This window comes from Larus michahellis, chromosome 6 (assembly GCF_964199755.1).
Source record: "Larus michahellis chromosome 6, bLarMic1.1, whole genome shotgun sequence".
Classification (NCBI taxonomy): domain Eukaryota; kingdom Metazoa; phylum Chordata; class Aves; order Charadriiformes; family Laridae; genus Larus; species Larus michahellis.
In genome coordinates, this window is record NC_133901.1 from 12,167,988 (window position 1) to 12,190,716 (window position 22,729).

Here is a 22,729-nt window from a genome sequence, read left to right on the forward strand (position 1 = left end):
ACTTATTTAGCTCTATCAGGGAACGTAAGAATAGCACAGGTTAATGTTGTGGGTGGGGATATTGAGGTTTGGAACACTACTGATGGCAACTGCTGAATCCAGCTCGTGCACAATAACCCAAAGGAGTATATCCCAGAAATTAGTCAAAGCTAGTAAAAGTCTTTGGATGGCAGGTGTCACGTTAGTTCCTTGCATAACAGCCGGAGCAGTGTGAGATATAGTTGGGAGGGGTTGAGATGAGCGTGCTCAGGATGCTGTGTTTGGAGTTTGGCAGAGGATGTGATACAGGGAGGTGTATATGAGAATGTGTACTTGGTGGGAAATTGCTTGAGTGTTACTTCAGTTTGTTGGCTTGGTTCAGCACATGAGGTGTTTGGCAGTAACTGGAAGAAGGAATTTGGCATTTTACAGGTTGGCAGTAAGTTGAAGAAGGAACTGGGCATTTTACAGGCAATATACATGTAGGCTGAGAGTGAGAATGAAGATGGTGTGCCATAAAATGAAGTCAGGTTAGGGACTGAACATCTGCAAGGAGTTATGGTCCAGAGATGGCACACTGAGTGTTTGCTGGGGGGAAGGAGATGGCAGTGTTGTAGTATGCATGGTAATCTGGGAGATGCACTGAGTGAGCACAAAGGGGCTGTATGTGGGGTGGTGAGTGAAAACTGTCAGGTAGGGAAGGAGCTGTACAGCTCGATGAGGACCAGAAGTGCTAAATGTGTATTTGGAGGCAAGACCCAAATTCCTATATTTTGTATGCACACTTGTTTTGAGTTGGGCTGGAAAGCTGGGGAGGTTCATGAAGAGAGCAAGGAACAAAAGATACAGGTAAAACTCTTTGATTAATTTAACATGGGCAACTCTAGGTGAACACTGAGAGGGACAAGTGGGAAAAAGAAGAGGTTCTATCAGACAGTTCCCCAAAAGGCCAAACAGAGAAGCAGGGAGAGGGCTGCCTTGATGGCACTGGCAGCGTTGCAACACAGGATCCAGAGGTGTGGTGAATGGCTGCAGCGATGCTTACAGTGGAAATACCAGAAGTTCCCTCCATATGTCCCCAGTGATCTAAAACCTGGAGAAGGCAAAAAATCCCCCATGTTCATGTCTTGGTCGTACCTGCCCCAAGCCTGTGGCTCCACTGCTGTGTCAAAACATTGGGGTCTCCAGAGCGCTGGGTATGGGCAGCACGACCATTTGTGACAAACTTCGTCTATACATTGGTGTGGGCAGCTGGTGGTCACAGAGGCACCCAAACCACGTCTGCTCCTGTGCTACATCTTCTGAGAACCTCACAGGCCCTGCAGCTCTCTCACTTCGAAGGCATACACACTGGATTTGCTCCACGCTGGGGGAGGAGGCGGGGGGCAGTTGGTACCCCGGAGCCTCACGCCCAGACTGAGGTATTTTGACAGGCCTGGCTGCAGGTTCCAGGACGGCTTGAGGCAGAGGCGGGGTCCGACTCCTCAGCCCGAGAGGCGAGAGCGGAGACGCTCGCCATGACGGGAGCACCGAGCAGCGTCCGCGCCCAGCCGTTCTAGAGGCCACGGCCGCCCGTGAGGTGGCGGCCTGGAGCGCGGGGGAAGCCCAAACGCCCCCGGGCACGGGGCGGCCGTCCCCGCCCGCCCGGCGAGGGAGCGGCGGCGGCCCGCCCTCCGCGAGGCCGGCGTGGCGACCGCCCTGAGGCGAGGGCGACCGTTGGCGGCGACTGTTACGGCGCGCGCGCTCCCCTCTCCCTCAGGGCGAGGGCGGCAGGGCATCCCCGCGGCGGCGCGCGCGGACCCCGCTAGAGGGCGCTGCGCTCCCCCCTCCCCCCGCCCCGCGGGATGGGCCCCTGCTGCGGGGAGGGAAGCGTCCCGGCCGCGCATGCGCAGTGCCGGGCGCCAGACGGCAGCGGCGATGGCTCCGCAGTGACGGTTGGAGCTAACGGTCGCTATTGACATTGCGGCGCGGATCGCGGCGGCCGACCCGGCCCCGCTCGGCGGCGCCCGCCCCGCGGCCACCCGGCCAGCAGCCACCGGCCCCGCGGAGGAGGCGGCGGCGGCGCCGCGGTGATGCGGCCGCGCTGAGGCCCAGGTGCATCCGCCTCCCTCCCTCCCCTCCCTCCCTCCCTCCCCCGCCGCCGGATCGGGCAGCGCGGCCCGGCCCGCCGCCGCCCTGAGCTGGCTTCGCCGTTCCTCCCTGCGGCCGCCGCCATGGCGGGCCGCCGCTGAGGAAGCGTCCGCTCGGAGGGGAGGGCGGCCCGGCATGGCCCGCAGCCTGGAGTAGCCGCGCCGCCGCCTCCTCCCTGCGCTGTGCGGCTGCGGGCGGGCCGAGGCCGCTGCTCGGGAGCGAGGCCCCGCTGGAGGCGGAGGAGGAGCCAGCGCGGCCCCTCTGACAGGGCCGCCGGGCCGCCGCGGCCTCCGCGCTGCCGCCGCCGCCGCCGCGCGGCTCCAGGTGGCCCCGGACCAAGGTGACACCCGGCCTGCCGCCCCCGCCCCGGGGCCACCTGCCCCCTCGGCCGGCACGGCCTCGGCGCCGCGCTTTCTTCTCACCCCGGAGCCGGCGGCGTGCGAGCGGCTGCGATGAACCCGGTGAATGCCACTGCTCTCTACGTTTCAGCGAGCCGCCTGGTGCTCAACTACGACCCTGGGGATCCCCAGTCCTTTACCGAGATTAACAAGCTCCTGCCCTTCTTCAGGCAGTCCCTCTCCTGCTGCGTTTGCGGTGAGGATCTTTCTTTTGTTCCCTGCACAATGAGCCCCCCCTCGGGCGGGCTTCGCCGGTGGGACCGCGGCGGCGGGGCTGGGCCGTGTGTGTGTCCCCCCCGCCTCGAGGGCCGGGCTCACCCACGGAGGCGGCCCAGAAAACTTTTCCTCGGGATTTTCGCCGCGGAGCACCCCCCCGGTCCCGGTGGGACGGTGGGGGGCGGGGGGGACCCACGTGTGTGGGGGAGCGGGGGGGGGGGGCGGCGGGTTGTGAACGGTGGAGTGGGGAAAAATCAGCCCGAATTGGGGGGAAACGTGCGGGCGCCGCTGGTGGGAAAGAGAGAAGGGTGTTAGGGACTGAATAGCCTGGCGGGCTGGGAAGAAAATATTCTGTTTTGTTTTGCTTTTTTTTTATTGTTGAGAGAGTGTGTTTTGCCCGAAACGCAACGCTTTATTATGGTCACTTTATTTCATCAAGGGTATGGTAGTTATTAGTGGTTATCGGAATACCCTGGTATAGTGGAGATAATTGCTTTAAAAAAGTGATGACTAAGAGCAAGTGTGGTTAAAGATACTCAAAACAATATACAGACCATAGAGGCAGGGAAATAAGAACTTTTTCCTTTTTTTTTTTTAATTCCCTCCTTGAAACATAAAGAACAAAAAAGTAATTCAGATTGAAAGCCAGGAATTTTAAGCGCACAGAAACAATGTTTGGATTTTTTATTTTTTTTGGGGGGGGGGGGGGGGTGAGTAGCAGATAATTGTCCTATAACAATAATTACCATAAAAAGCAAATAGGCTGAAAGTCTGGTAGGATCTCCCCGCTCTGCCCCCTCCCCCAAACCAGAGCATATTCTGCGTTTTGTGGGAAAAGGCAGAGATCTGGAATTTCAGTATTACAGCCTGGGGAACCCTGGGAAGGAATTGCATTCTGCTGTGTTTATGAAGTGGAGGCACGTGTCCGTTCCTGGTAGGAAGCTCTGGAATAAGCTGTCAACCTTTCTTGAGCTTTCCTTTGAAACCTTGGTCGGCATTGGGAGAGGGAGGCCGAAGTGTTAGACCTCTCCGTTGATTAATTGCGTTAATTCTCCTTTTTTTCCCTTCTGGTAGTTTTCAGTCCTGGCCCTGTGTGTGTTTGTATTCTCTTTACAGAGTTGACTTATGTCCACTATGTTTGTGTGTGTTTATCTTTACTAATGTGTATGGTCACAATAAGATGTAATTGAATTACGGGGGTTTATAAAGTTAAATATTGTATTTATTTACAGAATCGGGATTTTAACTGTGGAGGCTGCTAAACTAGTGGTGGATGCTTCCTATCCTGTAGCCATTGGCTCCTCCCACTTAAAGTCTTAGAAAATAGAGATCTGTTTGTACTGGGAAAGAGGGAGCCTATTCCCAGGATCACTGCATCGTCATTTCCTGAAATAATTTGTCTAAGGGTTTTTTTATTCACATAACCCTGATGTCAACATTGATGCACCTCTGCTCTTTAGCTCTTGCTTGTTACCTTAGGCTCTGTTAATTCCAGTCCCTAATTGTGCTTTTTTCAATAAGTCCTTCTTGCTTTTGGTCAATCATCAGAGTGCTTTTGCCTAAAAATATGCTGATATTTTTCTGATTTTTTTATTTTTAAACATAGGGACTACGTGTTTCTAACTACTTTGCTTTTTGGCCTCTCCACTCTTAAGACTGGTCTTCTGAAATGTGTTCTTTGTACTCCTTGCCTTGACTTCTTCCCTTCTTGGCTTTTTGCAGTCTTATTTTTACACTCTGTGCTATTGAAATCGTCTATCTTTAATTTGTCCCTGCCCGAATTCCTGAGCTATTTTTCCCCTCTTCAGCTTTTCTTGCTTGGCTTTTCTGTCCCTCTCGGTTTCGTAGAGCAGACCATGCATTTTCGTTTGTTTTCTTTATTGACTTGTGCTTCCATGGATATTCCTACTTACAAACTGTTTCTTAATGGTTCCGTTTCCCCTCTTCATCCTTTATTTTCTTTGAATTTTAACGTTACTTCTTTGGCTTATATTTTTTTCTACTGTGCCTAGCTCTCAGATAACTGTTGTTTGTTTCAGATATTTTATCTACAAGTGACTCCCCAGTACTTTCTCTCTGTGTCTTGGGCTCCTCTTTGTGGCGTGGTAGCATACAGAGGCCTCAGTGAATACCAGGCTCTTTGTGAAGCCATACAGTAAAATACAGTTTCTGTCCTGCAGAGTTAGTAGTGTCTTTCTTGAACCTGCAGGCAGTTAGTCATGGGAGAGTGGTCCTGCCCAATACAAAACTGTCCGCTCTGGCGTTGACCAGAGTCATAAATCTTCAGCTCAGACCAGTAAAGGCAAATCAGCCCTCTTTTTCTTGTTTGCTTTTTGTGTTCCTTTTCTCCCACTTCTATCAGGGGTGGATATTGGTGCCCCTTTCTCTCTTTGCCCCTCCGACCTTGCTGTGATATTTTTAAAATACTTTTTTTCTCTTGTACATGTTAGTGCTAAGAGCTGTTATACCTTCTGCATACTTAAGGTCACATAAAGCCTATCCAACCATCAAAACCTTTGTAACTTTAGTGATTTAAAAGGTAAAGTTTAGGTACTGAAGTAAAGATTACTTTGTAAGATGTTATGATCACAAGAGTGAGTGCTGTGACCACCCAAAACTTCACAGCATGGGTTTTTAAAAAAATATTTAAAAGCTTTTCAGATGCTTACTACTGCTTTCTACCCTATTTGTCTGTTTAGACTGTGAGATCCAAATACCTGTGTATGGGTTCATGTACATGGATCTTTGCATGTCTGGTACTTCCCTTGCACAGATCTTAGTAGAATGCAGTCTTGACTGTAAATGTTTAAAAATGGTGCTTTGTTGGAGAAATGCTGCATGAATTATCAGTAATGCATAAAGCCCCTACAATTGGTTAAAGCCTCAAATGTTGGACTTCGAAGAATTCCCTTGGGGAAATTACTCCCCAAATTAGTGCTCCTTATGTCATCAGCCTTTCCTCAGTATTTAATCTCTCTGGATGCATTCTGTAAGGCTTTGTTTTGCTGTAGGTATTAATTCCACAGGCAAGATTGTCCCTTTAATTTTAGAGACTTGTTTTTAGAAGAAATTAGTGACAGCTATATAAATCACTACTTTCTCAATGCACTAGACATAAGCCAACTCATTTTCTTTTGGTCTGATGATCTTTTAAACCAGCTCACACGATAGGGGTGGCAGAAGTTTTTGGACCCCTGTAATTATGCAATTCTAATTAAAGCTCTGATTTTAGATTCAGATGGGCATACATGAAGTTCCATCAGTAGGTCATAATGTAAATACGGTATTGTATTTACAGCCATTGTAAGTCAACTAAATCTCTTCCAGGTGGATTTGCGGTCTCTGCCTTGCCTAATGGGTTATAAAGGTTAAATTATGTCGATGGTACGGCGGTGTATGTTTCTAGGATTTAAGTGTGCTCATGTGATAGTTTCCTAGATGGTGTTGTAGGTAATGCATCATCCTTTCACAGGGATGTATAAGACAATATCTCCTAGAGCTTTTAAAACTTAAAAATAACTACTCCCGAGCATGCATTAGACAGAAGGTATGTGCCTTATGTGCTTTGAGGATGGGAAATCTCAGTTTCAGTCTCTGGACTAAAGTGATTATTATTATATTGCATGTTAATACCACATTGAATTTAAAAATAGTTTAGTAGGATTTATGCAACAAACTTCTATGTTTTAAAAGTAATGCCTATTGGGATAAAAATCTTCTTAAAAGTGGTGTTCTCTTTTTCAAATACCATGTTGGTTACTGCAAGTCATTCAAAGGTTCTGTTGGCTTTTCAGCATTAACAGCCTTTTTTTCAAATTCAGTTAAAATGCCTGTAAGAGACAGATTGCCAGTCAGATCAGCTTAGCTTTTTATCCATGGAAAACTTCATCCTGGAACCTCCGAAAGATATTTAAAAGATGTGCAAAAGATTGTTATTGCCAATTTAGAATGTGAAAGTGCTTGAAAGGTTGTGTGGCTTTAGGACAACACTTTATGTTTAGCCAGGAACCCAGCTGTAGCTTGTGCTGTAGAAATACAGGATAAGAATATAGTTCTTGCCTTAAACATCCTGTAATCTAAGTAAGGGGATGTGAGACAACATGTGGTTTAGGGGAGATAAGGGGTGGGAAGGAACAAAGAAACAGCATGACGGTACTGAGTGGTACCTTGTAGAGCTCCCATCAGATGTTTTGAGATAGCTCTTGAGAGTCTGAGAGGCTTGAAGGCTAAATAGTTAGGTAGCGTTATGGAAGCAACTTCCAAGCATGGGGAATGGCATGGATTACCAAAAAAAATAATTAAAATTGTTCTCTTTTCCTATTTAAAGGACGGTATGGGGATGTTATTTCCATCCTGCTCTTGTGTAAAAGTATTAGCCTATTTTTTGAAAATTTTATACTGTCAACAGAAGTTGAGTCTTGTGGAACTCCTGCTAGCTAGCTTTGAAATTTCTCCATAGTTGGTGGTATATGGAGTTGTGTAAAATTTTCCATCTTTGTGCCGTCTTGTCCCTGTTGTTGGACCTGTGAAGGCTTCTCTTCTTCCTTGCCCCTTGCTGAGCTAATTGTCCATTGCTACTGCAGTTCTGACTGCTTCCCCCCTACGCTGGTACGTGCTGTGACCTTCTCCGGACCCCTTGGCGGTTGCTCTTAGTGGTGTCGGTACGGATCCCAAGTAGAGGTTATTGTTTTGGGTTGTACTTTGTCACTGGGACATTGTGAATTAGACCTGCACAGTTTCATTAAACTTTCACATGAAAATGTCTACAAATATCTGAGGGGGAAGAAGCACCACAAGCAAGTGGAATGCAAGTGAATTATGGCTCTAGAGGAAGTAAAGTCTTTTTTTTGCTGATGGTATGGAGACAATCTGAGGCATGCAGAAGTTACGTGATGACCTTCAGAGAAGAGAAGATAGTTGGGTGACACCTAATTAGCTGTAAACTTTATAGAAAATTTGATTTCTGGTCACAGAGATGGAAAAAGGCAGAAGAAGCAAATTCTCACTACTAATAAAACTTAATTATATGCATGATACTGGATTTTCTGTTTGGGATGTGAGCCATGACTAAGTGAGTTAAGCTTGGATATAGACATTTTAAAGTGAAAAAGTGTATTTAAGTTTTGCAATGGAAAAGTTTAGCCTATAACTCTCATTCCTTGTCCATTCTCCTTAGATTAAGGAGAGTGAAGGCTGATCATGAGCCATGCTGCCAGATCAGAGTTGCCTTTTGTGTTTGAAGTGTGATCTGGATCGATGCTTTCTTTTCAGGTATTTTTAATTGACATTTTCTTCTTTCCTCCATTTTCAATGATGAAAGATACTGACTAGCTATTAGATATCGGTAGTTTTTAGAAGTATGTTATTTTCCCCTTAAAAATTACACGAATGATTGCCAAAATCCTGAATTTTTGAAGAATGTGCAAAATAACCAGAATCTCCAAAACAACCATCAGGGAGCATGGACTATGGGACTAACTATCTTTCAAATACCTTGTGCTGCAGGTATTCCTTTTCTTCTTGTTCTGGAGATAACCAGCACAGGCAGCTGCCTATAAAATGTCCACTCGCGCATCTCTGAATACAGCAGTTTTTAGCCAAGAACATGTTGGATGATTTCTCTTCCTCTTAAAATCTCCTTACTTTAATTCACTGTTTCCCTTTCCTGTTTTTTAAATCCTGTGTGTGACTCCTGGGAGAACTGCTCTTTCAGGGTTGTCTGCGTTGTACTGCATGTGTTTTGATAACATAAAGTCCTACCAGTTGAATTCAAATTGGTTTCTAAACTAAAAATACTCCTCTGTCTTAGATCAAAATTGAGGAGTAGGGAGAAGTAATTGTGGTTTCCACCTTAATGGATGGTTGATACTGGGCTTAAAAAAGTGGGTTGCAGAGCGAAGATTGCAGTATTGTCTTCTGATGTGATTTGAGATGAGAGCGTGTTTCTCGTTGAGGCAACGGGAGATGATGGACAGGTTTTGATGGTCGCCTGAGGATATCGATTAAACTGTTTGTGTTTCAGAGTGTTTAAAGAACAGTTAATATGTTGCCAAGAGGCATCTTTATTGGGACACCTTAGTTGTCCAGGTCTATGGACATAGTGCGTTCAAACACAGATTCCTTTGGTGGTGTTTTCTTAACCATGTTATGGTTTACAGATTAGTTTGACTAAATATGGAGTAAGTATTTGCTGGATATTATTGGAGTTCTGTGTGAGGCCAGAAAAGGTTCTTTGCATCTTTGCATTGAGAAATGATGCACAGCACAACCTTTCTGTGCTTTCCAGATAGTAAAGATTTTCCTGCTTTTATGGAGAAATTCACTTTGAAGTCCTTCAGTGATGTAATTTGTTATTCTGCCTCCTGAGCCTTGCAGTCGCAGCACAGGGCTTGCTGGGCCTTCTCCAGTGGGCTTGAGGAGCACAGTTTACTTTAAGATTGCGTGGTTAATCTTGATGGCATGAATTTTTTTGTTTGGCAGGAAAAAATAGTTTTCATTGATTGGGTTTTTTTTTGTTTGTGATAAATATATTTGACTTGATCTATAACTTGCAAAGCAAGTTTTAACTCTTTTAGTGTTTATGCTGCATAGAAACATGTTAAATTAATCTTATGTGTCTAAGAAAAATGTTTACTTTGCCATTTAAAACCTCTTAAAATACAGTAACCTTGACTTTCGGAAGACATCATTACATGCAAACTTTATACTGGATGGTGAAAAAGATGAATTTATTTATCTTTTTAAAGCTTGTTCATGACAAAGTTTGAACTTTGCCACCTAGTTTATTAAAAATACATTTAGAATTTTTCCAGTCAGTGATTTTTTTTTTTTTTTTGTAAATGCAAGTACTTACAAACAGAAATATAACTTTGACATAGGACTTGGTAAAGTATGTTCTGTTGTTTATTATGCAGGGGGGTGGAGTCAGAGAACAAAGCAGTCCCTTCTACAGTTTAAATGCAATTTGTTGTCATATTTCTGGTTTTTCTCTTGAACTTTAGCCAAAGAGGTTAACTGTATTTCTCCAAATACGCAGAAAAATAGTCTAACTGTATTATTACCATGGTTAATTTGGATTCCCATGATGTTCAGACAAAAATAGTGCATTTTTTGTTTTTTTTCCAGAGAGTTATACAATTATTATTAGTCATGACCATCCCTATATGAGGGTAGTAATGTCTGTAGCTAATTTTTCATAGTTGTTTGTTGATGGAGGATGCTCTGAAATACTCAGAGACATAGGTTCAAACTTTTGTGCTAGTAATATTGCAGATGTGTCTTGTGTCCTCGTGCCTCCCAACCAAGAGTGTGGTAGCTACAAATGGGGATTTGTTTCCCAAAGGCTGGGGAGTTGGGTGTAGGGCACCTGGGTGATGGGTGGCACCTCTGCCAGGTGATCCAGTAGGTTTCTGCCTGGTGAGAAAAGTTGCCAAACTCTCTTCTAACCGGGACAGTTGGTTGGGGCAGGGGTAGGACAAACCTCCGTTGGTCACTCTGCCTCTTGACTTCGTTGCAGCATTTGTGAAAGGTATCAACGAGCCCGTGGTTCAAGCCCACCATCTTCAGTGTCCGGTTGGAAGGGGTTTATGTTAGGGCTTGAGGTCTGTGGAAGGAGACCTTCCACTGTTGTCTTGTCCTTGGCAGTTGTCCCTTGCACTAACCTCTCTTGAAGTTTCTCTGGTTTAGACTGTATTTAGTTATTTTCTGTTGTAGTAAATATCCAGATCTTGCACCCATATAAAACAGATCTTAGACATTTGTTTTATTTTTCTGCAGATGGTTAACAGACCTTTTCACTACTTATCATATGTCTGTCTGTCATCAAATAGTTTTGCAAATAGTGCTTTTAGGTTTTTTATCAAACTCGGAAAACGCTACTGCTTTTATGATTGCATCTTTCTTTGTTGTGCTTTGAAACCTCATTGATCTCCTTACCCTTCAGTGGGATCCAGCTGATAGTTTCTTAGATGAAAAGGTGCTGTGTGGGGTTGAAGAAGGGAGCGGTGCAGGAGGGTGGTGTGAGGAGCAAGCCTTCTTCAGGGGCTTCTTCAGCTGAAGTGCTTGAGCCGTAGGTAAACGGACACCTGAATTTCAAAAAGTCGTTATCAAGTGGTACTGGTGAGGACTAGCTCCCATCCTTCAGGAGGTGGTTACCTCTGAAGCTTGAATAGCAATTTGTTAGAACCTACTGCCTGTTGCTAATTATTTTAGTAGAAACAATTGGATCATGTTTAACCCAGAAATGAAAATCCTGAAAGTCTAGCAGTCCAACTGTTAAGCTTCTGCTTAGTACTTTGAGGTGCTTGTTAAATATTAAGTGTAACATAAAAGTATACGTGTGCTCGGTCAGATTGATTATAGCTTCCTGGTTTTTTAAACTGGCTAGATTTAACAGAGCTGTAGAACTTCTGACTGATCCAAAGTTCACAGAGGCTTTTTGTAATTCTTGGTTTAAAGATGCCATCTTGGTCATTGTAATGTTCGATGTTAAGAGATGAACTGGTGCGGGTGAGCTTTCTTCTCCCCTTCTTCGTGGCTGCCAGTCCTGCGCCTGCCCCCGCGTCAGTCAGGGGGAGTGACAGCAGAAGAGGGCTGGGCTGCTGAGCTCCTGCTTGCTTTAAAACAGGGGTGACTTCTGGTGATAGGAATGCAGTCAAAGATTAAAGAGACTCTTTTGGCAGACAAATGTTGGAGATTAACCCCAGTGATACATTTATTTATACTTGTAACAAAAACTTGACATCATAAACTTTTCTAGTTTACTTCATCAAATTAAGATTTAATAGTTAACATCATTCTTAAGACTTTGAGTTGTTAAAAAATGCAATATATCAAGTTTCAGTAGGCTTTTCCAAGGGCGCTAAAGTAGTTACTGGTGTTTAGCCCCTTTTCTAGGGCATTATATTGCTGCCTTTGCTGAGGAGGGATGAGAAGGGAAGGAGGTGACCTGTTCAAGTCTTTCTTCTCGGTGAATTTCATCCATTTGTAGCACATTTGCTGGATATATAAACCTAACAATGGCTTTGATTCCCAATTCTTCTCCTCCCTTTGGTCTCAGATACAATTTGCAGATGCTTCCCCTCTTCCTGCAGCTGTGAAGTAATACTCATTAAGGAACACAATAGGAAGTATTCCTTGTGGTTTAAATGACCTCCCTCCTGGTAGCAACCTTTCCAGGACAGCTGTGATATTTTGGAAATAATATATTAAAAGTATTTCCTCTGTATATGCAGCATATTAAATGTAAGTGCTCATATTAATGGAGATGTTTAGTAAATCTTTCTGAAAGTAGGATAGTTAAGAACTGATGTTGTTTAGGGAAAGCCTCTTATTGGAGGCTTTGTAAGGACACGGTTTTGCTTTTGGTGTATTAATATACCCCTTGCAAAAGAGGGTGAGAAAAGATGAGGCAAAGTTTAGTAATACCAAGCTATTTAGGGCAGTAAAAATGAAGGCCTGCATTGAGTAATTGCGGAAGGATCTTACGCGGATGAATGACTGCGCAATAAAATTATAAACATGGAAAAATATTAACTTCTCAGAGCCCACCATTTTTTTATCTTGCAGATCTATATAAATTTGTAAATTTATAGAAAGTGGTAGCACTGCTGGTTACAGGCCAAAAGTGAGATCTTGACCTTGCAATAGAAAACTCCATGAGAGTGTCAGGTCAGTACCGAGCATCAATCAAAAGAGCAAAGCAAATGCTGAAAACCAAAACTGGAATAGAGAATAAAGGGGAGTAACTGTATTATGGCACTGTATAAACCTGTGGTTCACCTGTATCTTATGGTGTTGCAGTTGTGGTCCCCCCATCTCAAAAAAGAACTGTGGGAGAGTTAGGAGAAGGGTGATCCAACGTCAGAAGAACTTGTGTACAGTCCGGAAAAGACTTGGAGGGTTACGTGATAGGTGTTGGAAAACCACGAGTGGTGTGGAAGAGGGGACAGGGATTGACTGTTGCCTTATCCAGCCCAAGAACCAGGGATTGTCAAGTGACACTAGTAAGAGTAATGTTTGAAACAAAAAGGTCATTCTCAGCATGATTGATAGCAGACCAGGGAACTTCTTGTCAAAGCCTGTTGTGACTGATTAGGTTTTAAGTAGTTAAAGAGGAGATTTATTTTCCTGGTGGAGTTCATCATCTTAATCTGGGAAGATCTTGTAATTCGCAGCATCAAATGAGTGTTACGCCTTGGGAGCCTGTACAGCCCAGCTGTTTGGAACATCCCAGAGCTTGGTACCTCCAGATTCTGGGCAGCAGCTTGGGTGTTGTCTGTCCAGGATAGTGTTGCTGACTTAATACTATTCCCTGAGTATTAAAAGTAATGAAACTTAATTTTCTGTGAATTTGCATCTCATGTTTGACTCTTGTTTTAGTTTAATGATACTAAAGCTGGAGAAAGTGATAGGTGCCACAGAATCCATACGAGAGAGAAACTTTGAAGAATGAATATTCAATGAGATATGAGCTCAAGCTGAAAATATTTCCACATCTCAGGCATTCCTAATGTCTCTCCCGTGTAGGTTGCCTGGCATTTACTGAGAGTAGAACTCGCTCTGTTCTTTCCTTCAGTGAGAGCATGTAAAATGTTTTGTCTTGTCTGTCTGTGGGGGTTTTTTCCCTCAAATCTTCTGGAAATTTAAAATTTTCAGTATCCTCTTTTAGCATTCGTATCCATTCAACAGTTTCAGCCAAATATATTTTGGGAGAAGTAAAATACACAGTTGGTGATGACTTTTTTTTTTTTTTGAAACCTAATTAAAAGTTAAATTTTTGTACTTTTTATTTGGTTGCAACTCTGAAATATTTTAGTGCTTCATATTCTGTAAAGCATTGATCATCATAACTCATACTTAATCATCATAAGTAGCAAAGAGGGGCTAAAGATGGACTGAGGAGCACACCCAACAGCTTTGTTCTGTTGGGTATTAATGCTGGTGGGATTTTGGTCCTGGAAGCGCCGTGGATGTGTGTGGTTTCACGATGGCATCCGAAGTCTCAAAGCATTAAATGAAGGAGTTGTTAGGTGCGTTTGCCTCCTGCGTTGGCCCTGGCATGGCTTTCTGCCTGCCCTGTTGGAAAGGCTCAAGATCCAGAAGGGACAGTTGTTTGTGAACTCTTTCTGCTGAAGGACGTGACTTCCGAGACTAGCCAATGGGATTTAAAGCTTGCTTTTGGTTTTCCCCATGGGAGTTAGCGACTTTTCTCACAAAATCAAATCCAGTCGTAGGACCACGATGGCCGTCTCTGCCTGCATTGCTGTTTGCACAGTACCATTTAAAGGGAACTTTAAAAGAAAAAATGTCCACTTGCAGGTTGGGTCTGTGACTTCACATTCCATCTGTTGGCTTTCAGTCTTCACTGCTTAACTTGAGGAGTGTTTTGCTGGTGGGTCTTGTGGAGTGGCACTTCCTCAGACAGCCCTTCCTCATTTCATCAGCAAAGAAGAGTTAAATACCTGCTCTTTGGTCGTGAAGTGCGTTTCCCATCTAGTATTGCTGTAATTGTGCTTTGAACCTTTCTCTGTTCTACAACTTCTCACGCTTAGTGTTCCTCCTGCATTGCTTTCAATTAGCCGTGTTCAGATACTGCGCCGCTCCCTGCGACCCCTGTTCCCGTCGTGCTGTAATGACAGTTCTCACTATTGGATGTTGGGTAGATGGGTGCCACCTGCCAGCTTTCTGAACAATTATATTTTCTCTCAATTTATTATAAAAATGCCATGTAATGATGACTTCAGTATTGACTCTTGTTATTTGTTCCTCAAAAACCAGTTTAAATGAGGCTACTGTTACTGCAAGAGAGCTCAGGTGGAGGGCTGGAGCAGCCCTTTCCCAAAGAGGTACCAGGGCATTCAGATTTCCAAGGGAAAATGGGATAGTCCGCTCACTCAAGGAATTCAACAGTGGTGCAGAATCACTGCGCTAATGCAAATTTCCTATTTAAACGCACATGAAAAGTTGAATTTTCAGTAGTTGTTTGAATAGCGAAGAGTACGGAGGTTAGGTTAGGAAAGGAGGTGGAACGTTTTGACAAAAGCGACAGACTGGGGACAAGTTTCATATTCTAAGTGCTACCACCGCTAAAGGTTACTATAGTGTGTCTTGCTCTTCTACCTGAGGCCTTGGATTCTCGTCTAAGGCGATACAAGGTAGAAAGGCTGGGGTTTGTTCCTTAGTTGATAACTCAGTCCACTCGACTAGGTCCAGTTAATTATATACCTTCCAAGCGCTATAACGAGAATCAGTTACAGAAGATCTGTGTGATTACAATGTCCTTGGCAAGTGAGGGATAAGAGAAAATATCTTTATAATTGATAAGGTTCTTTTTTTCCTCAGTCTGTTTCAATATATGCACTTTGCTTTCTCTTCCCAAATTGTTTAATTTTATTCATTTTTTTGGTAAGAGCATCTTTTCACGTTGGAAAATCTGGGTGCGAATTTGCTGATGGTTGTGATTCCTCCAACAAAGGCTCCTCATGGGGAGAAAGGTCTGATCAAAGCTGAAAATCTGCTCTTGGAAAGGAGGGAAACCTGTTGCGTGGATGACTAGATAACTCTGGAATTTAATGTAGGTGTTTAGATTATCTTTCTGGCTTAGAGCTGGCTACAAATAGCAAAGCAATACTGTCACTTTCTGGATACAGTTACTAGTTGGATTATTTCTATACAGAATTTCAGTTGCCTCCGTTCTTTCATATTTTATCCTTATGTGTTACTTGGTTCGTTCTTAAGAAAAAACAAAAAAACCATTCTTCCAGGTTTTTACTGTTTCTGAGATCTGGAGACATTCTAGAGACCTTCTAGATTCAGTACTGTGTGTCTTGAAACGTTCTGTGCTGTCAGGTGTGGTGATGCCTTTAGCAACCGATATTTATTATTAGTTCTTTATTCTTAACAGTTAAGATCTCAGAGAAAATCCTTTCTTCTTTGCTCCTGCCCAGGACATGAGCTGCTGTTGACACTTACAAGTATTTAAGCATCGTGGCTATGGCAGTATCACTATTTTAAATATTATTTCATTGATGTGTGCCTGTGAATGGGAAAACCAGGAGCCACCTCTCCCCGGGAGAGGTTCAGAGTCACCTTGTTGTACCTTCTGGTTTGGCAGAAGAGTGGTCTTCTAGCGAGCAATATAGTCTTTTTTTCTTTCATTTTTATTCAAATATATTACTAGGTGTTTTATTCAGTGTTTATAAGAAATCGTGGGATCCATTTAATGGTTTTTGTTGGTTGCAAAGCTAAAAATGTTGGTCTTTATTCACGGCATTGACTGTCACAAAGCGAGGCTCTATTTTTAGTCCCAGCTAAATGAAAAGTAAAACAGTCTGCTGTGTCTTCTTTCCTTTTGGGGTTGGTATTTCATCATTTTTACATTCCTTTTAGAGTTTCCCTCTGCTCCGTTGCCATTTATTTTTCGCTAATTTCATTAAAATCTCTGCAGTGGCTCTTCATGGGGGTTTATTGTTGCACTTTTGGTGAATTCATAGAAATCCTGGGTGTTGTGTAAGTTTCAGTGGCAGAAGGGGACAAGGGGATCGGTAGTGTTTTACTTGAGAGCGTTTCCAAAGGCTGAAGCAGCACAACAAATTATGGTGTGATGGTTTGCTTCTAATTTTTTTAATGTTTTAAAACCAGATATGGCAGCCATGGAAAACTTTTACAGGCTGTTGTTTGGATGGTGTGTTTTCTTGTCACTTACTGAACTTTTTCAGGCAGTTTTTTTGATAGTACAAAAAATTCATCCCCCGTTATCCTGGAAACCTGCCTTGAGTCCATCGTAATCTTTCTCTTTCTTTTTTCCTTAGGAAATTTGCTACAAGACCCTATTGCTCCTACCAACTCCACGTGTCAGCATTATGTCTGCAAAACTTGTAAAGGCAAGAAGATGATGATGAAACCGTCATGTAGCTGGTGCAAGGACTACGAACAGTTTGAGGAGAATAAGCAGCTAAGCATCTTAGTGAACTGCTATAAGAAACTCTGCGAATACATAACGCAGACTCCACTGGCACGAGATATAATCCAGGCAGTCGATTGTTCTGCAGATCTTTTGGCTTTGCTCAAAGATGGCTCACCACTCCACGAAGAGACAGACAAATCTTCCGATACAGCCTTGGCTTTGTGTTTGACGCATTCCCCAGTACCTTCAACCTCAGAACTCACACCCGATCCTCCAGCTAGTTTTACGTCAATACCTGAAAGCACACACAATATTGATATTAGAGGTTCTGTTATCAACGGGTTGCCCAATTGTAATGGGCTTTCAGTAGATAAACTCGGAGTGAATATTCCTTCTCCTGAACACGCAAACACAATTGATGTCTGTAGTACTGGAGAGTATATAAAAACTGAAGATATCTCTAGCAGCCTGCAGCCTGTGTGCGATACAGTTTCTACTAGTGACTTGTGCACGACAGGCATTGACATCTGCAGTTTCAGTGAAGATATAAAACCAGGCGGCTCGCTCCTCCTTAGCGTTGAGGAGGTGCTCCGGAGCTTAGAGACCGTTTCAAATACTGAAGTCTGTGATTCTAATTTGCAGCCCAGCTTGGAAGCGAACATGACTAATGGCCCTTTCCTGCAGCTTTCTCCCCCGCCCCTTAGCCATAACATTTTCATGTCCACAGATGCTTCTCCTCACGGAATCTCCTGTACGGCGGCGACGCCTAAGGTAGTTAAGTTAAACAGAAAGCGATCTCGATCAGAAAGCGACAGCGAAAAGGTTCAACCTCTGCCCATCTCCAGCATCATCTGTGGCCCAACACTGGGAGCATCGGCTCCGGTAACAGTGAAACAGGAAAATAAAATGTCTTTGCAGCCTATCGCAACTGTACCTAATGGAGGCACTACTCCCAAAATAAGTAAAACTGTGCTCCTGTCTAACAAAAGCATGAAAAAGAATTTGGAACATGCCCCTAAGAAATCCCACCCAAAAGCCAAACCAGGGGTGCTGAAAACAAAAGACAAAGCAAAGGAGAAAGTTCCTAGCAGTAACGTTATGCCAGGAAGCCCAACAAAAACTGTGTATAAAAAGCCACAAGAAAAGAAAGGGTGTAAATGTGGTCGTGCCACCCAAAATCCAAGTGTTCTTACATGCCGTGGCCAACGCTGCCCTTGCTATTCTAACCGCAAAGCCTGCCTTGACTGCATATGCCGTGGCTGCCAAAACTCCTACATGGCTAATGGGGAGAAGAAGCTGGAGGCATTTGCAGTGCCAGAAAAGGCCTTGGAGCAGACTAGGCTTACTTTGGGCATTAATGTGACAAGCATTGCGGTGCGCAATGCCAGCACAAGCACCAGTGTAATCAATGTGACAGGGTCACCAGTAACGACGTTTTTAGCTGCCAGTACACACGACGAGAAAAGTTTGGATGAAGCTATAGACATGAGATATGACTGTTGAATCTTTCTTTCTTTTCCCTGCCATCAGTAGGGGAACTGCTACAGTTTTATGGCAGCTATGGTTCTGTTTAACTTGCTGGAGCTCCTGCGTTTAGATCACTTGTATCAAGTGTTTTTCATTGCTATGTTATGTGTATTAGTGTCTGGGAAATAGTTGCAGATAATGGAGGAGTTACCCTAAAACTGTTTTTAGTTCTTACAGCACCTCATAGTTTGAGATCAATTGCTGATGTAAATGATTTTATCACAAGATCTTTGGCAAGGAATATATTTAACCTCATTGTACTCGGTCATGCTTTGTGCTCAGTCAAAGCTTCTGCTTAAATGTAGAAAAGTGGTATCTAGTTAGTCCATCTAAACTGTGCTAGATTGTGGCGTAGAAGAATAATTATTGATTACTTACAGTCACCATTACTAGGAAATAACCTTGTGTTCCTGTAGGGAACTCAGCACTGAGCTGGAGAATACAGTCTGAAAAGGGTAGATCATTTCTGATGGAGAGAATTGGTTAGCTGCTCTATGGAACAGTTTAAAAAATAAATAAAACCAGATCAGTAAATATGCTGAGGAAGCCGATAGCCCAAAAAGCAGCTCAATCTCCAGACAAGGCTCAGGAAGATCAGTTGGTTCAACGCGAAGGTCGAACCACTGACGCGGACACACCGTCTCCATTAACATTATTCATTTTTTGTTTTCTTGACAATCCCACTGGTCCCGTTCCTGGTCACTTGTGCCCTCGGTGCCAGCCCTGTCTGTTTGACGTGTTACTGACTTTTGGCTGGGGGGAGAAAATTACTGTTTGTTTTTTTTTTTCCACCCCCCTTTTTGGTGGTGTTTTTGTTTTTGAGTTCTGCTGGTTTTACTGCTGTTGCCTCTAGAAAAGAGGGGGGTTTGTAGGTTAAAGAGAGACCCCTTGTCTGATTATCATTCCCCCTCCCCGCTGCTGCTCAGTGCCTGGGATACACAGACACCTCCACAGCAGTTATCACCACGGGGGCGGGGGGGTGCGTGTGTTTGATTACATTTATACCACAACAGACCTGGGACCCATCCCCTTGAGGGTAGTTCTTCGCTGATGGGCATCTTTTGGATGGGGCAGAGGATCGATTGCTAAGGTCAGGTATTTCAGATGTTTCTTAGCCAGAATAAGCTAGCTAACTCACTCCACCCAGAATCTATCTCATTTTTCGCGAGTAATGTTGAAAGTAGCTTTCGAAGGTCAGTGCTTTTCAACCTGGGCTGAAAGGCCAATGGAAAAATAACACCAAGTTGTCAAAGAGCTTATCTCAGAAAGTGGTAAAATGAAAGCGCCTTTGTAGGAATCCAGCTTTATGCAAAAATGGTTTATTTCAGCGCAATCCCTAAATGAGAGTACAAGTGGAAGAACTTAAGACTTGTATTTAGGGCTTCCTTGGCAGCCTAAACGAGTCAGATTGCTTTGTGAGAGCAGAAATTTCTCCTCTTTGAATGAGAGAGCACAAATCAAACATGGGCTGACTAGAACACAAAACATTACCTTCTAATTTAAAAGGCAGTTCCTGCTTCAACAGCATGTTAAATAGTATGTGAAGCTTTTGAGTTACTTTACCGCGTCCATCTGTCCTTTTATTCATCCAACGACCCCCGTGGCGCTTTTGGGCCTAACGTTAGGTGTATTTTGATTTGGCACAAAGCATGTACAATGACGGTTCCTCACCTAAGAAATAAGCAAAAACCTTTGGACACAAATGACACCTCCTTTTGTTTTGTAGTGTACCATGGTGTCATTTTCTGTGAATGTGGTTGGATCTTTTTGTTGGTTTTGGTTTGTTTCTCCCCCCGTCTTTTTTGTGGGGTGGGTAGGGTGGGGGGTTAAAGCCATAGGAAGAAAAAAAATGTGATGTACGTGTCCAGTCTGTACTTTTTTGTTTTTGTTTTGCAAGAAGAGTTGAAAAATATTTTTGATAATGAGTAAATGGTGGAAAATGCTTCTTAGTATTCTTGTCTTTATTTGCCAACCCAAGTACCTAAGATCTGTGTTTTTTAGCCCTCATGAGATTTAACGATGTCCTATTAAAATGTATTTAGTTAAACTTGTATGTGATTTTTGTGTTGACCCAAAAGGATTCTACCATTTTCTAATTTGGTGGTTTGATGGTGACCTACTAATGTAAATCTGTTTTATTAGTCCACTACGTGTAAGAAAAGTAGCCAAACCGGAGTCTGGTTTGAGGGGAGCGAACTGCACAGCATGGGTTGTGTCCGACTGCTTTTGCAGAGCTGTTAAGTTTTGCTGAGATTGTTTGCTGGTACATTTGTTAGGACTTTCATTAAATTAAATACAGAGTACCTTTGCTCCAGAGATGCGGGAGTACCTGGAATCCTTACTATCTCACTGCTGCATTCAATATGGTACCAAAAGTCGGAGAATTTAGGTCAAGCGTGTTTTGGAACTGTTGACAGGAAAATCCTGACCATTGATGTAAAATTGCAAATGGTAGATTCAGGTTGTTTCTAAAAACATTTCCTTTTATGCTGCCACGTTCTTGAAATGTATATTAAAATTCAAATTGATTTAATAAATGTTAGTTTTCTAATTCTATTTTGCAACTGCTAAGGGCATCAGTGTGGCATATGTTGAACTTACTGTCTAAATACTACTTAGTCCCTTGATGACTAATTCTCTAATTGTTTAAATTAGGGTTGTCTTGGTCTGGTTTTCTTAACTTACGGCTAGTTGTTCTTGAATAAGCTGAGCAATGGAAAGGACGGTCATGTTGTTGAAAATAATTGCAGCGGTTCTAGTTGGAAAAGCGTTAAGTTTCCATGTTAGAGCGATAGGGGCAGCGGTTCCCGTTCTGGGACCTTCCAGCGCTGGTTGCAGTCCAAGAGTTGAGCGAAAATTTGTTCCAGCACGTCCCACAGCAAGGCCTTGCTCCCGGCTGGCCGTAGGTGGGGAATCGCTGACGGAGAGCAGTCACACGGATCAGTTTTAGCTCCAGCAAAGATGGGGCTGGGCTGGCGGGAGGCCTCCGGCTGCCCTCGGATGCTGTGGATGTGGGGGACTGTCTCAGCGTTAGCTCGGAGGGAGCTGTGTGGGGATTTCTTTTCAGGTAGGAAGTGCGTGATATTTCACCTTTCTTCCTGGTCCTCTTGAAGACGGCGATTAACTTCCAAACTTTATTAAACCCCTGTAATTTGTAGAGCTGCATCAGAAAGGAAAAGCTGATGAACTGCGGCTGATGAACTGCTCATCAGATGTTTTGCAGTGGGAATCTTCCTGCCTGGAAACATGCTGCAAAGATGGGAGCAAGCCCCTTCTAGAAGGGGTGGGCTTTTGGTCATGTGTAGCGGTACAAAATTAGTCTAGTGCTTTCGGCCATCCAGATCTGAACGTGTGGAAGATGCTCTTTCAAGAAAGAGGAGACACCTGAACTTTGATTTTTGAGTGGAAGGGCTCTTTCCACCTCTCATACATCCATGAAATCACTGGTTGGGATTAAATCCTGGAGGGAGGAGGGACAGGGAGCAAACCTCAAAATGATCGCTTGGGTTGTGTTGACCTTGCTGCTCTTCCAGCAGTTCATTCTCACCGGTGACGTCCTCGCTCGCTGGCTTGTCTCACCCTCCTGGGTTGGTGCCTCTGAACACGGGGGTTGCAACAGACTCTTCGTTTCGTCGAACCCCCTGAGGATGGTCTTGTACCTGCCTACGAGTGTTAGAACATCACAGCAAACGGTGGAGGCGGGTAACAGGTGTCACTCGTGTGGTGGTCACACCTCTGGGGCTGCCCCCTTACAAGCATCACAACGTTTTGTATTGTCAGAAAAAACCTGTAGAGTTACAATGTACCGACAGCCTGAAATAAACCCCGAAAAGCCGGCTGTTCGGGGCAGGCGCTTCTGGCAGTGGGAGGAGCTGCCGCTTCAGTCCAACTCCTGTGGACTTCCAAGAAAAAGGATCATACAGGGGTGGCACACGAATCCTGCAAAGATTCTGGCATGATCCAGAATAAAAGCATCTTTTTACCGTCTGCAAGAAGCACACACACACACCCCGCCCCCCCCCGACATTTCTTATGTATTTCATTTTTATGCAGATTATAATTATAAAACCCCCTTTTGCTAACTAACTTTCTGAGAAGTTAAATGATATAAAAGAGCAGGTTTGTGTGTTAGAATCATTCCAAGTATGTGGCACGGCTGATGAAATTCACACTGAAAGGTACATAGTGCTATTTAAGTGAGTGCTGATAACATCGCAAGCACATCTTTGGTCTTAACTTTTTAATTTTTCAAATTGGAGCGGGGCTGGTATTTTAAAGAAACCCAGAGCTCCCCCCACCAAAAAGGTGACGGTGTTACAGGCGGATTCAGGCACTCGGGGGACCGCTGACCCGTCAGTCTCACAGCAAAGTAATACAATAATGCAGCGGTTCGGCTTCAGCATTTGCATATAATGAAATCAGTAAAGGCATTACTACTTCTTCCTTTTTTTTTTCTTTTCTTCCCTCTCTCCCCCTGCCCCCCTCATTCCACTTGCAGAAGATCCAGGAGATGTATTTTTTTTTTTTTTCAGGTCAGGTTAAAAGGAGGATGTTTGGCGTCTTGGTAAGTCCA

The 22,729-nt window shown here is 44.0% G+C and overlaps 1 protein-coding gene across 1 annotated transcript; it reads left to right on the top strand.

The window, feature by feature from the left end:
* Window positions 1-1,878: 1,878 nt before the first annotated feature.
* MSL2 (MSL complex subunit 2) lies at window positions 1,879-20,712 on the top strand. The gene is made up of 2 exons (XM_074591989.1): window positions 1,879-2,703; window positions 16,535-20,712. The coding sequence occupies exons 1-2, from the start codon at window positions 2,562-2,564 to the stop codon at window positions 18,130-18,132; spliced, it is 1,740 nt and encodes a 579-aa protein (XP_074448090.1). The 5' UTR covers window positions 1,879-2,561; the 3' UTR covers window positions 18,133-20,712.
* Window positions 20,713-22,729: the final 2,017 nt, after the last annotated feature.

Excerpts from the sequence above, each read along its gene's own strand:
- MSL2 (XM_074591989.1), top strand. The coding sequence starts at position 2,562 with ATGAACCCGGTGAATGCCACTGCTCTCTACGTTTCAGCGAGCCGCCTG. Across the intron at positions 2,704-16,534 it reads CCTCTCCTGCTGCGTTTGCG|GAAATTTGCTACAAGACCCT; the intron begins GTGAGGATCTTT and ends TTTTTTCCTTAG.